General features: G+C 46.2%; 1 protein-coding gene across 2 annotated transcripts; it reads right to left on the minus strand.

The window, feature by feature from the left end:
* Window positions 1-249: 249 nt before the first annotated feature.
* ttll9 (tubulin tyrosine ligase-like family, member 9) lies at window positions 250-11,868 on the minus strand. Of its 2 annotated transcripts, XM_035380759.1 has the most exons (14): window positions 11,616-11,868; window positions 11,272-11,318; window positions 10,588-10,680; window positions 10,345-10,456; window positions 9,976-10,161; window positions 9,282-9,350; window positions 9,083-9,173; window positions 8,924-8,964; window positions 8,597-8,684; window positions 6,593-6,651; window positions 4,017-4,213; window positions 3,353-3,466; window positions 2,295-2,419; window positions 250-1,755 (listed from the first exon to the last, which is right to left on the minus strand). In XM_035380759.1, exons 1-14 carry the CDS (start codon window positions 11,628-11,630, stop codon window positions 1,643-1,645), a joined length of 1,350 nt encoding a protein of 449 aa, XP_035236650.1. In that variant the 5' UTR covers window positions 11,631-11,868; the 3' UTR covers window positions 250-1,642. The 2 variants fall into 2 exon arrangements, with proteins under 2 accessions (XP_035236650.1, XP_035236651.1); XM_035380760.1 differs by lacking the exon at window positions 250-1,755 and having other exon boundaries at window positions 2,344-2,419; window positions 3,345-3,466.
* Between the last annotated feature and the right edge of the window lie 2,503 nt (window positions 11,869-14,371).

Here is a 14,371-nt window from a genome sequence, read left to right on the forward strand (position 1 = left end):
GTCCTGACTGCAGTGGGAAGATGGGCAGGGTTTCTGCTGTCCTGACTGCAGTGGGAAGATGGGCAGGGTTTCTGCTGTCCTGACTGCAGTGGGAAGCTCATTCTGCCTCCGAGGGGACAGAACAGATGGGTGAAGTGACCTGAAAATGGAGGGCAGAGGTGCCAGTCGCCGTGAGAATGCGGAGTATAGGTGCCTGGTAGGTGTGTTGGGTCTCGCGAGCTGTTGAAGTTGTAATAATAATAATAATCATCATAATTATACATTTTATTTATATAGCGCCTTTCCAGAGCCCAAGGTTGCTTAAAGGTAAAAGGTTAAAAAACAGCAAGTACAGTACACACAGAAGGCAAAACGTATACATAGGACAATAATACAGAACATAAGGCAGCAGAAGATAACATACAAACAACAAACGTACAAAGCAAGGCAATAGAGAAGCTATGGGTAACCTATGCTGAAGAGGTGGGTCTTGAGTTGGGATTAATAATAATATTAAATTAAATAATGCTAATAATACAGTAACAATAGAGATATGATCGACTAAACACAAATTTCCAAACTTTTTTTGATGAGTTTAGTTGAGTTTGGATAGTTGGGAATTATTTACAATACGTTGAATTTCTGGTTGGTTGCTATTTAACTGAAGGAAGTTGGCGGTCATTCGGTGCTTTAAGTCTTAGAGGCAAGTGAGCAGTGATGGAGGAGGGAGATTAGAAGGAGAGGTGCTGACATAAATTTGTGGAAACTAAGACCATGGCTTCGAATGATCTCACCAAGACGTAGCATGTAGGTCAGAAAAAGCAGTGGTCCTAGTACTGAGCTGTGGGGCACTCCCTGTATGACAGGGGCTGGGGGCGATTTGAAGGCACGTAGGTTAACAAAGTCCTTTCTATCAGTCAGGTAAGACTTGAACCAGTCCAGGACAGTGCCAGGAATGGAAAGGCAATGCTGCATACGATCCAGCAACAGTGACTGACTGACCGTGTCAAATGCTGCACTTTGGTCTAAAAGGACCAATATGCTGACTGCACCTACATCGGTAGCTATGAGCAGATCGATAATGACCTTCCCCAGGGCAGTTTCTGGGCTGTGCTTCAAGCGGAAGGCAGCTGTCCCTGAACTGAGAGCTGGGTCGAGTAGGTGGCGAGGATGGGGTTCTCCAGATCTACCATCCTGCAGGTTCGGTCAGCCCTGCTTCTGATGTACAGGAGAACAGACACAAAAAGCACCAAAGCAGCCACTGCTGCCGTTTCTGATCCTGCAGCCCCCCAGATGAGTTACGTAGTCGCTCTGCAGACGCTCAGCTGAGCTGTGCAGTCGCTCTGCAGACCTCCAGCTGAGCTGCAGTCATTGTTTGTTAAATGTGTCATGGGAGGGGTTTCATAAACTCTGGGCTGTGATGTCCCAGAAGAAGCTTGAGGAACCATAGACTGTGATTGGCTTACTCCCTTATGTCCCAGAAGAGGCTTGAGGAACCATACACTGTGATTGGCTTACTCCCTTATGTCCCAGAAGAAGCTTGAGGAACCATACACTGTGATTGGTTTATTCCCATATGTCATGCGAAGGGCTTATGAACTGTGAGCTGTGGTTGGTTTATTCTTTCATTTCCTGGACGGGGTGCTGTGATTGGTTTATTATTTTATGTCCTGGGAGGGGCTTGAGGAACTGTGGGCTGTGATTGGTTTATTCTCTTATGTCCCGGGAGGGGCTTGAGGAACTGTCGAAGCTGCTTCTTCCGATCATTGACACATCCTGTCACCAATGAAAAAAGAATGCATTTCACGCTTCATGATTTTATATATAGATACAAAAACCTTAATGCTGCATTCACTGCTGATGTGTTGCTGTGTTACTGTATGTTTGCATTTTATAAATAGCTGGTCTGTGAAGTTTGGCAATCAAGTAACGTGTTCTGCAGAAATTTCTCACATTTCTAATATGAAAATTGGATGAATGATTTCCTGTCATTTTTATTGGGAAGTCTGCATCTCTCGGTACATCTCACAAAACAATGTGTGTGTGTGTGTGTGAGTGTGTGTGCGTGACTGTATGAGTGAGTATGCGTGTGTGTGTGTGAGTGAGAGTGTGTGTGTGTGTGTCTGTCTATGGGTGTGAGTGAATGTGTGAGTGAGAGTGTGTATGAGTGTGAGTGTGTGTGTGTATGGGTGTGAGTGTGTGTGTGTGTATGCGTGAGAATGTATGTGTATGAGTGTATGTGTGTGTGTGTGTGTGTGTGAGTGAGTGAGTGTGTGTATGATTGTGTGTGAGTGTGTGTGAGTCTAGTTAAGTACCCAGGTGTGTATTTGCTGTATAGCAGGAGCTGTCCAGCGTTTCCAGGCTCATGTCCTCTTTGAAAACCGGGCCATCGTTCCACATGAGGTCAAATCCCCCCACCTGCTTCTCTCTGCCACTGAGTCTGGGACAGGGAGGAGGCTGTGAGCACAGAGTAACACAGCACAGAGAGCTGCATAGAGTACACAGCACAGAGCACAGCAAAGAGCACAGCATAGCACAGAGTAACACAACATACAGCGCTACATAGAGTACACAGCAGAGCAGAGCACAGCATAGCACAGAGTAACACAGCGCTACATAGAGTACACAGCACAGCACAGAGAGCAGCTAAGAGCACAGCACATCACAGAGTAACATGACAAAGAGCGCTGCACAGAGTATACAGCATAGAGTAACACAACACAGCGCTGCACAGAGTACACAGCACAGTAACACAGCACACAGCGCTACATAGAGTACACAGCACAGCATAGAGTAACACAGCACACAGCGCTACATACAGTACACAGCACAGCATAGAGTAACACAGCGCTTTCATCTTTTGATTTCAAATCCAAATGCCCTAAGTCAGTGGTGTCAAACTCGTGCCATGGAGGGCCGTGTGTATGCAGGTTTTCATTCCAACCAATTAATGCTGCCTTAATTGAGTCCAATTACTCATTCAGCCATATGCGTTTAACTGCATTGAAGCACAGAATATAAGAAAATTTTTATTTAGACAATGACCATAGACCATAGACGTCGGGTCACCATTGTGCACAAACCTGCATACCTAATTCAGCAAATAATTTAACTAATTATATAATCAAGATCTGAGGCTGGAATGAAAACCTGCATACACACGGCCCTCCATGGCACGAGTTTGACACCACTGCCCTAAGTGTTCAGCAAAAATAACCAATTTCACTACCGTTACCATACTTTTGGAGGGCACTGTAGCACAGAGTACAGTACTACAGAATAAAGTACAGAGTACAGAATATAGCAGAAATGAGCACACAATAGAAGAGAATGCAGCACAGCAGCAGTATCTGACAAATACTGACATTCTCACCTGCCCTCCATGTCCACGATGTGCAGCGTGTCCTCCAGCAGCGCGTACTTCATTCTGTAATCCTCCTGGCTGCTAGCGCTTAGCGACGGCGAGGCATTCACCTCAATCAGCCACCTGTGTGATCAGCACCTCGATCAGCCACCTGAGTGATCAGTACCTCAATCAGTCTGCTGTGTGATCAGCACCTCGATCAACCACCTGTGTGATCAGCACCTCGATCAACCACCTGTGTGATCAGCATCTCAATCAGCCACCTGTGTGATCAGCACCTCGATCAGCCACCCGTGTGATCAGCACCTCAATCAGTCACCTGTATCAGCACCTCAATTAGCCATCTGAGTGATCAGCATCTCAATTACCCGTGTGATCAGCACATCAATCAGCCACCTGTGTGATCAGCATCTCAATCACCTGTTTGATCAGCACCTCAATCAGCCACCTGTGTGATCAGCACCTCAATCAGCCACCTGTGTGTTCAGCATCTCAATCAGTCACCTGTATAATCAGTAGCTCAATCAGTCACCTGTATAATCAGCACCTCAGGTGAGGACGATCACAATGTGTGTGGACTCTACAAACAGTTCTAATGTTACCCATGGGACCCATGTGTTCCTGTGTGTCCCTGCAGTGTAGAGTGTGGTGATGTGCTAGAGGCACGTCTTACGGTTTTAACTCCCGGTCCAATAGGATGTCGTAACCGTAGAGCTCAAAGCAGTGCTTGTCATTGATGATAACTTTCTGCACACTCTGGAGGCTGCGGATGAAAATGGTGTCGATGTCCCTGAAAAGCTGCTCCACGGTCTCTGCACCGTGCCTGGCTGTCAGGTACCGCCGAAGCTGCTGCATCTGCCACTTACAGCCCTGCAGAGAGGTAGAGAGGGCAGGGGATTATCACTGAGAGAGGTGGAGGGGGCAGGGGATTATCACTGAGAGAGGTGGAGAGGGCAGGGGGTTATAACTGAGAGAGGTGGAGAGGGCAGGGGGTTATCACTGAGAGAGGTGGAGAGGGCAGGGGGTTATAACTGAGAGAGGTAGAGAGGGCAGGGGATTATCACTGAGAGAGGTGGAGGGGGCAGGGGATTATCACTGAGAGAGGTGGAGGGGGCAGGGGGTTATAACTGAGGTAGAGAGGGCAGGGGGTTATAACTGAGAGAGGTAGAGAGGGCAGGGGATTATCACTGAGAGAGGTGGAGGGGGCAGGGGATTATCACTGAGAGAGGTGGAGAGGGCAGGGGGTTATAACTGAGAGAGGTAGAGAGGGCAGGGGATTATCACTGAGAGAGGTGGAGGGGGCAGGGGGTTATAACTGAGGTAGAGAGGGCAGGGGGTTATAACTGAGAGAGGTAGAGAGGGCAGGGGATTATCACTGAGAGAGGTGGAGGGGGCAGGGGGTTATAACTGAGGTAGAGAGGGCAGGGGGTTATAACTGAGAGAGGTAGAGAGGGCAGGGGATTATCACTGAGAGAGGTGGAGGGGGCAGGGGATTATCACTGAGAGAGGTGGAGAGGGCAGGGGGTTATAACTGAGAGAGGTAGAGAGGGCAGGGGATTATCACTGAGAGAGGTGGAGGGGGCAGGGGATTATCACTGAGAGAGGTGGAGGGGGCAGGGGATTATCACTGAGAGAGGTGGAGAGGGCAGGAGGTTATCACTGAGAGAGGTGGAGGGGGCAGGGGATTATCACTGAGAGAGGTGGAGAGGGCAGGGGATTATCACTGAGAGAGGTGGAGGGGGCAGGGGATTATCACTGAGAGAGGTGGAGAGGGCAGGGGGTTATAACAGAGGTAGAGAGGGCTGGAAATTATCACTGAAAGGTACAGAGGGCAGGGTATTATCACTGAGAGGTAGAGAGGACAGGGGATTATCACTGAGAGGTAGAGAGGACAGGGGATTATCTGCCCCCCCCCCGGTGGTGGAACAGGCTTCCCACTGCCCAGTCAGAACAGCAGAAACCCTGCCCATCTTCCACTGCACTAAGAACAGCAGAAACCCTGCCCTTCTTCCCACTGCAGTCAGAACAGAAACCCTGCCCATCTTCCCACTGTAGTCAGAACAGCAGAAACCCTGCCCATCTTCCCATGCAGACTGAAGACCCACTTCTTCAAATTGCACAATTTCAATATCCGTGACCACCTTTAGATATCCTTTCTTTTTCCCTTTTTTCCTCTGGATTTCCTTTTTGAGAATGTTATAGAGGGTATGCACATGACGTCACAGTAAGTGGAAGTCATAGCGGTTACACCCACTGAGTGACAGAACGACTACTGAGTGGCAGCGTTAGCGTTCAGCTTGAATGCTGCGAAAACACAAAAGACACATATAAAATGGGAAAGAGCTGTTGTGCGATTGACTGTACAAATAGATTCAACAAAAAATTGGAGCTTTTTACAGACTGCCTAAAGATAAAGAAAAAAGAAGAAAATGGATCGCTGCAATTTGCAGAAACAACTGGAATCCAGGCACTTGTTGAATGTCCATGGACCACTGGTTCTTTGGTAAGTTGTAAGGATCACTGTCGAGTCCAATTGCCTTTAATTTAAGCAGATAATCGTTTGTTTTACTCCCGGTTTTGCAGTTTCCTCTAATAAAGGCAGCCATGTCGCAGCATGTTTTGCCACTCAGTCCCGACTGAGAGGGCGTATTCCGGTGGGAAAGTGACGTCAATGCATACCCGCTATAGGCATAGCTGTATAAAGATTATCTCTCTCTAGTCATTTGTTTGGTTAACATCACACTTATTGATTATTAATGGGCCTCTGTGCCTTCTTGGTGATGCTGAATATTTGTGTTCCTGAGAGTAATGCTGGTGTTCTCCACTACTGGGGCGACATAGCTCAGGAGGTAAGAGCGGTTGTCTGGCAGTCGGAGGGTTGCCGGTTCTATCCCCCGCCCTGGGCGTGTCGAAGTGACTTAAACCCTCCCACCCTGGGGCAGTGCTAGAGCTATGTTATGTATATGTATTTGGCCCTGCAGGGCGGCTGGCACAGTCAAAGTGTCCCCTAATTGCTCCCAACAAGCTGATTGGTACCTTGCATGGCAGCCTTTCACTGTTGGTGAATGTGTGTGAGAATGGGTGAATGAGAGGCATCAATTGTGAAGCGCTTTGGATAAAAGCGCTATATAAATGCAGTCCATTTACCATCCATTTACTGTACGTGACTCTGGATAAGAGTGTGATCATAAAAGGATCTAAGTGAAACGCTGTAACAGGCTTGTCAGATGAGTCTTTACTTTCTTTTACCTTTTCAGGGTCGTAGTCTGGTGCTGTTTTTTGCACTGCTACGTTGGTTAGATGCACGTCTTCATGTGGAGTTAAGGATTTAATGCGCTTTTCCTCCCCAAGCGCATCTATCAGCACTCAATGCTGACGCCTCTTCTTTTCCCGCCAGCTTACAGGCTCGCACAGACTTGAGCCGGGGGAAGACACTTCACGTGCAGCTCAGCTAAACAGCCAGATTAGCAGGTGCCTGATCAACCAGCAGCGATGAGACGCTGTCATCGCAGGTGACTTAAACCCTCCCACCCCGGGGCAATCCTAGAGCTAACTGTACATGGCCCTGCAGGGTGGCTGGCCACAGTCGGCACTGGCACAGCAGGGCTTGATACCAGGACATGGACCCCATTCATGCAACTATAACAGTGCCTTAACAGGATGAGCCACTTAAGAGTTCAAAATTTCAAAACTTTCACATTGAAGTGCCTGAAAAAACCACAAGTGCAATACAATATATATTAGTTTTTAATTTTGTCAGTTGTTTTGTTGATGTCCAGTCAGAACTGTGAAGAACTTTTCCATATTGCTCTACAGACTGCTCTCTTCTACAGTATGACCGGCAACGTCATCAGCAACAGACTGTTTGAAATATTCCGTCCAGTCAGTCAGACTTACCTTCTAAACCTTCATCAACAGCAGGATGTTCCTAACTGAAAATCTTCCCTGTGTGCTAACGGACTTTGGCTCAGACTCTGTTCTTCGATCCTCCTGTACGGCACTGGTATGACCATCACTTTCATTATGCATGTCTTCCTCATCATCTCTACGACTTGAGCCTTCGTCATCCTCACCTGCCGACTGTCATCTAAAGCTGACTCAAGATGTCCTGGTCCCTGAACTGTTCTGGCATCTAAAAACACACCAAAAACCATCATTGTGAAACAGGAAATGACTTTGCTAGTAGGTATCTGTTCACATATCTCTCAATTCTACATATAGAATACTACGATGGTATTCCATTCTTTGACTACTATCCCTGCATTGGTAAAGCTATATAAGGCTGTAAAAACTTTACTGAATTCTCTCTACTTACAGAACAGATAGTGGACACACACCCTGTACCCCTCCCTGTACCCCTCTCTCTACGTACAGAACAGCTAGTGAACACACACCCTGTACCCCTCTCTCTACCTACAGAACAGCTAGTGAACACACAACCTGTACTCCTCTCTCTACCTACAGAACAGCTAGTGAACACACGCCCTTGTACCCCTCTCTCTATCTACAGAGCAGCCAGTGAATGCATCCCTTACAACTTTTAATGGTCATTCCATCTGTCCTTGTAGTCAGTATTTCTGAAGCAGTCTGTAGTCTTTCTGTAGTCTCATAGTCTTGTTTTCCTACACATTTCTGAAGGGAACCATATTCTTACTTTGCCAGTTATCCTCCTGTTTCCACTTGCCATGCTGTGGCTCAATCAGACCTGATATATCAGACATACTGGTGGACAGGTGCACTATGGGAAAGCCCATGGTAGGGGACACTGAGGGACAGGTGCACTATGGGAAAGCCCATGGTAGGGGACACTGAGGGACAAGTGCACTATGGGAAAGCCCATGGTAGGGGACACTGAGGGACAGGTGCACTATGGGAAAGCCCATGGTAGGGGACACTGAGGGACAGGTGCACTATGGGAAAGCCCATGGTAGGGGACACTGAGGGACAGGTGCACTATGGGAAAGCCCATGGTAGGGGAAACTGAGGGACAGGTGCACTATGGGAAAGCCCATGGTAGAGGACACTGAGGGACAGGTGCATTATGGGAAAGCCCATGGTAGAGGACACTGAGGGACAGGTGCACTATGGGAAAGCCCATGGTAGAGGACATGGAGGGACAGGTGCATTATGGGAAAGCCCATGGTAGAGGACACTGAGGGGCAGGGGCACTATGGGAAAGCCCATGGTAGGGGATACTAAGGGACAGGTGCATTATGGGAAAGCCCATGGTAGAGGACACTGAGGGAAGGATACACTGATCATCCAGGCTGTTAAGGGAGAACCGGGTATTGGAGAATCTGGCGAATCCGTCTCTATACAGCCAAGCCTTCAGCGGAATATACTGAGAGACAGAGTATATGGAATCAGTTACATACACATCTTACACACACACACACACACACTCATGCAGATTAACACACAGAAGTAAGCACATGCAGGCATGCACACAAAAGTGCAAAAATACATTTACAAACAAAATATATTCCTTTGGCAGTTCAAGGTTGTTGTTTGGACTTTTTCTCTCCACAGTTTTGTTCCTTCAAGTTCAAAAACCCTTCACCAATTTCCAAAAATACTTACTGATGTCACCAGCACATAGACTCTCAAGTCAAATTTTCTACCTGAAAAATAGGACCAAATAAAGGGTCAATGTTGCTGTAGATGTGGGAATATTTTTCCACTAAACTGATTTGGAATTAAAAGCATTTTGAGTGCAGCAATGCTGGGGAGGACACACACCTCCAATGAGGTAGGGATTCTCAATGTAGCGCTGTGCCACGTAGCTCTCAACCTGGACCTCATCCTTCTGCTCCTCGGCGCGGCTACCGTCCTGCCCAGGAAGAGTAACCGTGATGTGCACACCAGCCACAATCTGCATGTAAATAACTGATGTGTACACCAGTCTAAAAGGACTGGCCTGTTGTTAGGATGCTGGTACCTTTTTCCAATCTATGATGTCCTTGAGTTTGCGGAACAGAAAGATGCCTTTCCCTTGTGACCGTGCCACCTGGGTTAGAGGAAGGACAGAAACACACATGACTATCTCTTAGAAGCAGTGTTTGCCCACCCTGTTTTATTAATTTTTTGCTCCTGCAGCTGTAGGCTGAATCTCTCTCTCTCTATGTATATTTCTCTCACTCACTCACTGCACCAAGACCAGCTAAAACTCTCTCTTTGAATTAAACCCTGCTGAATCTCTCTTTGGATTAAGCCCTACTGAATCTCTCTCTGGATTAAACTCTGCTAAATCTCTCTCTGGATTAAACCCTGCTGAATCTCTCTTTGGATTAAGCCCAGCAGAATCTCTCTCTGGATTAGGCCTTGCTGAATCTCTCTCTGGATTAAGCCCTGCTGAATCTCTCTCTGGATTAAGCCTTGATGAATCTCTCTTTGGATTAAGACCTGCTGAATCGCTCTCTCTCTGGGTGACATTTTAGCCCACTGAGCATATCCCTGCAGGCCAACTGGCCATGGTCAGGATTCGATTCCGGAACATTAAATGAATCAGGGACTTCAACTGAAACACACACCACTATGCTCTGCATAACTCCGTAGAGGTTATTTAGGTAAGCCCGCTTGCACAAACCGAGAAACCCTACTGCCAAATGTCATCCATAGTGACTGTTTCTCACTGGCTTCATGATCCAGGTGCTGCCTGCGCTTTTTTTGAACTCCTCCACGAAGAGGTGGTACTCGCTGGGCAGCTCGAAGGTACGGGGGAAGAAGTCGCATTTGGACGCTTCGAGCCGGCCAGCCTCCCGCTCCAGAATCTTCCGGTACCGCTTCAGGTTCTTCACCATCAGGTTCTTGCGGGTCAGCTGACCAGGAGACAAACAATACAACTGTCAAACCCTTTTCCAATATCAGCAACTCTAAACTATCACAACTGTCAAACCCTTTTCCAATATCAGCAACTCTGAACTATCACAACTGTCACACCCTGTTTTAACACCAAGTCGCTAAAATATTGCCCACTGGGATGGACCTGAGTGGTGACTCACCTCGTAGTGGTTGCGGAAATGGCATATTCGCACGTGTTCCTCCATGTAGGAGTGATCAAAATTCTCCCTCAGCCAGCTGACATCACACCAGTTAAAATCCCATTCGCTGTCACTGGATGACAAACATCACACACGCATGCGTACAAACACACACACAAACACAAACACATACACAATTGAATTACCTTTGAAATCAAAAGGCAAAAGCTTGAAACATCAAAGTCAAACATTAGAGAAACTCACTCTTTGACCTCAACCCAACCTGGTCTCTGTCTAAGCACATCCTGTATGGTGTTGGTCAGTCCACACTTGTATCGCACACAGCTTCTTCCTTCTCTGTGAACACAAAAACGTGGCTATACACCTTGGAACACTATTGTCACGATCAGTGGTGTCCCAACTTATCCAAAAATGGCCAATGTGGGTTTTGCTTTAACCCAGCACTAAGACACCTGATTCTACTTATCAAGGTCTTACCAAGTTTGGTCCATTTTTGGAAATCCCTGTAAAAAAACATCAGCATTTTCCAAAGCAGTAGAAAGTAAAAAACAAAAACTATTTTAAATTGGCTAAATAGGGCACTTTATTATAAATATGATACCCATTCAATAAGATTCCTTCACACTTGGTCCCTTAAATATTGAATTAATCTTTTCATGCACTACCACACTGTAAATGGATTGTTTTTTTTCCAGGAAAGTCTAAAATGTTGTGCAAGGTTGGAGTATCAAAATTGGATTACTTTAATAACATTAACATAAAAACACGTGAAATGAGAGCTATATCTCTTTTTTCTTATATATCGACAACAAAAGCACTTTTTTACTTTTTAATGATTTATATAGGACAAATACTATTTCAAATGGGCACGATCATACTTTCACGTTTCAGAAATTAGGTGTTGTACATTTTAATGTCAGAACTTACCCCTCCCTCCTTTTTTGGTAGCTGTGAGGACCCTTATACGCCGTAGTCTGTGAAATAGAACATTTTTTTACGTTATTTGAGCAACACTAGGCCTACTGCGCCATTTACCTACCGCGGGCAATATAGTTATAAAGTTTGCTCAGTTTGAAATATTCGATAAAGCACAATTTGCTATAGCTGGAACAGCATCTGTGTATATACAGCGAAGTATATTTACTTGGTAACCTCATACATGCACTGGCTAGCCTACTAGACGGTAGTAGAATCTAGCTATCTCGCTAGCTCAAATGTGGAGAAGCATACATAATTAATTTTAAACGTTTGCTAAACAACCTGCAGCATACCTTATTCTTTGACATCACTTCGTTAGTTGCGCTCTGCCATTTGTTGCTTCGATATTTTAATGCAAACAAATGCGCTTTGCATTAACAAGTCAGCAAATTCGCTTTCAAGTTACCCTGCAACATTATATACGGCGCCGTGTCCCATGTTGTAGACGCGTCCCCATGACAACCGTGATTTTCCTCCTTTTGGGCTAGGCACGCAAATGTGTATAGTTGCCTGGCTCGTGCCGTAGCCGTATTCATTTATTACTGCTACACCTCTCTCACTGAGAAATGGTGCTGTAAAGAAGCCTACCCTCGTGTTTATTCACCTGCTGGGTTGTGTTTGTGAGGAGTGAGGACGCTTCACTTCCCTGTATGAAATAAACAACTGAACTCACTTTCATTGCAGACGCTTGTGCCAAAATGAAACATCTATATAAAGTGCGGTAGAACTATCAGTAGCTGTCTGTTGAAGCCGAAGTAGCATCCATTATGCCCAAGCTGTGTCCTGTATCCCGATACACTACATCTGTATTTAAAATGTTAAAGAGAAACCCAGACAACATCACATTGCATTAGTTGCATTAATATAGCAGACATGCTTATCCAGCCAGTTCATCCACCTTATCCCAACAACATTCCTCAACGATACAGCATTAGGTTTACCAATCAGATCCATTTTTTTTTTGCTTTGTTTACATCTTATAGCCTCGGCATATGTGTACTTTACAATTACTGAAAATTTGAGTGAAAAGCTCAAATTTTCAATAATAGTAATATTAAGCCTATTGGAAGTGGCAGGTAATTCGTTTTTTGGAACTGGAGATGTTCCCAGTACTGGCTGCATACATATGAGGAAGCAACTCGCATCCAATCAGATTAAAAATTGCAGTATTATTAAAGTAGGGGAAGGAATAGTTCTGATAGGCTTGGACACCTCTGTCCAACATCTACTTAGAGATGAGTTATGAGTCTGCTATCTTGACAGGTCCTTTAGATGGGGTAGGTACCAATTTCTAAAACTAGATTTGAACAATGTTTTAGGAACACCAATGTAGTGTTTGGAGTGAGAACTGATGAGGAATGCCTTCCTGTTTGATCTTCAGATCTCTATGAAATTAGATCTCTTAAATGATTTGCTTCTTCCTTATATTCCATCACAAATGCTACATTCGCAGGGTGCAGGCCTCCTTGTTATTCCTAAAATAGCTAAAAGTACCAGGGGTGGTAGAGCCTTCTCCTATCATGCTCCCCTCCTGTGGAACAAGTTGCCTGCCCATGTTCGGGGTGCAGACACTATCACCTTATTTAAAGCTAGGATCAAAACGTATCTTTTTAGTCTCTCCTATATTTGAGGGGCAGGAGTGGGTGGCGGGCATAGCTATAGAGTCTCTGTGGACTGAGCGGTTAGTGCTGTCACTGGATCATCATTGGTAGTGCTGTGTTAAGCTGAACCGGTCATGGTCTGGTGATGACTGTCTCAAGCCTGCCCTCATGGCTGCGCTGGCCCCTGCCTCTGTTTCCCTTAGCTATGCTGCCATAGCCTTATTCTGCCGAGGTTTTCCTTATCGCACGCAGGCACCTCTGTCTGTTCTGCTCTGCTTGCTAATCTACCATTTGAACCCCCTAACAATGTTTTTTTTTCGTCTTCCTCGGCTCTGGGCACCTTCCCGGAGCTCTAGCCCAAGTTTGCTGAGCATCCCCCCTGGCCCGGAGCTCCAGCCCTAGACCACCTAGACCAGCTGGGCACCCCCGCCTCCTGCCACTGATGATTCAGCTGTAGCACCAAGCCTGTCCCCCTGTCTGACCCTGCCACCCCATTGGTGTTCCTGCCCATCTCTCTACATGACCGGAGTCACCTTTGCTTGGACTTAATTAATACTGGATTGGCTGTTTGTGTATTATAATTTATCTGTTTTCATGTAAGCCATTTCCATAACAAACCGGTGCCTGACCGCTGCAGACGGGTTCCCCCTCTGAGTCTGGTTCTGCTCAAGGTTTCTTCCTGTTATCAGTCAGGGAGTTTTTCCTTGCCACTGTTGCCCTAGGCTTACTCTTTGGGGGCCGGTTCTCTGTAAAGCTGCTTGGTGACAAAGCTCCTTTGTTAAAAGCGCTATACAAATAAAAATTGATTGATTGACTGATATGAAGTTTATCATGCAGCCCATTAGACAACCACACTTGACTGACAATTTTGCTGGAACAAGATTAAATTTAACATTGATTAAAGTAAGCGATATTATTTACCAGTCAGCATGCAATATGAATTGGCCGAGCCTTTGCTGTTCTGCTTCTTCATAGCTTTGCAATTTATCAGCCTACTTAAGGGCTATTTAACTGGGTTGTCCTACAGCTAACCTGCAATTAAGTCAATTAAACAAAGTATGCAACTCAATTTAAAACAGAAGATTACACACATTTCAGAAGGGAGCTTTGGGTTTGCACGATAGACTATATGAATTTCAGAGAGGAGCTCTTGGCCTCTTGTCTGAATTTATGCAGTACACTCAGGGCTTTTGAACAAAGAGCGTACATAGGAACTCGAGAGGGTAGGAGGGGCCAGGCGGTGAAGCCTAGAAAGTAATGGGAAACGGCCTCTACTGCAAAAGGGTCCAACTGCAGCACCTCAGACCTCTCTCCTCAGGCCCCTCAGACCCCTCTCCTCAGGCCCCTCAGATCTCCCTCCTCAGGCCTCTCTCCTCAGGCCCCTCAGACCTCTCTCCTCAGGCCCCTCAGACCTCTCTCCTCAGGCCCCTCAGACCTCTCTCCTCAGG

This window comes from Anguilla anguilla, chromosome 11, assembly GCF_013347855.1.
Source record: "Anguilla anguilla isolate fAngAng1 chromosome 11, fAngAng1.pri, whole genome shotgun sequence".
NCBI lineage: Eukaryota > Metazoa > Chordata > Actinopteri > Anguilliformes > Anguillidae > Anguilla > Anguilla anguilla.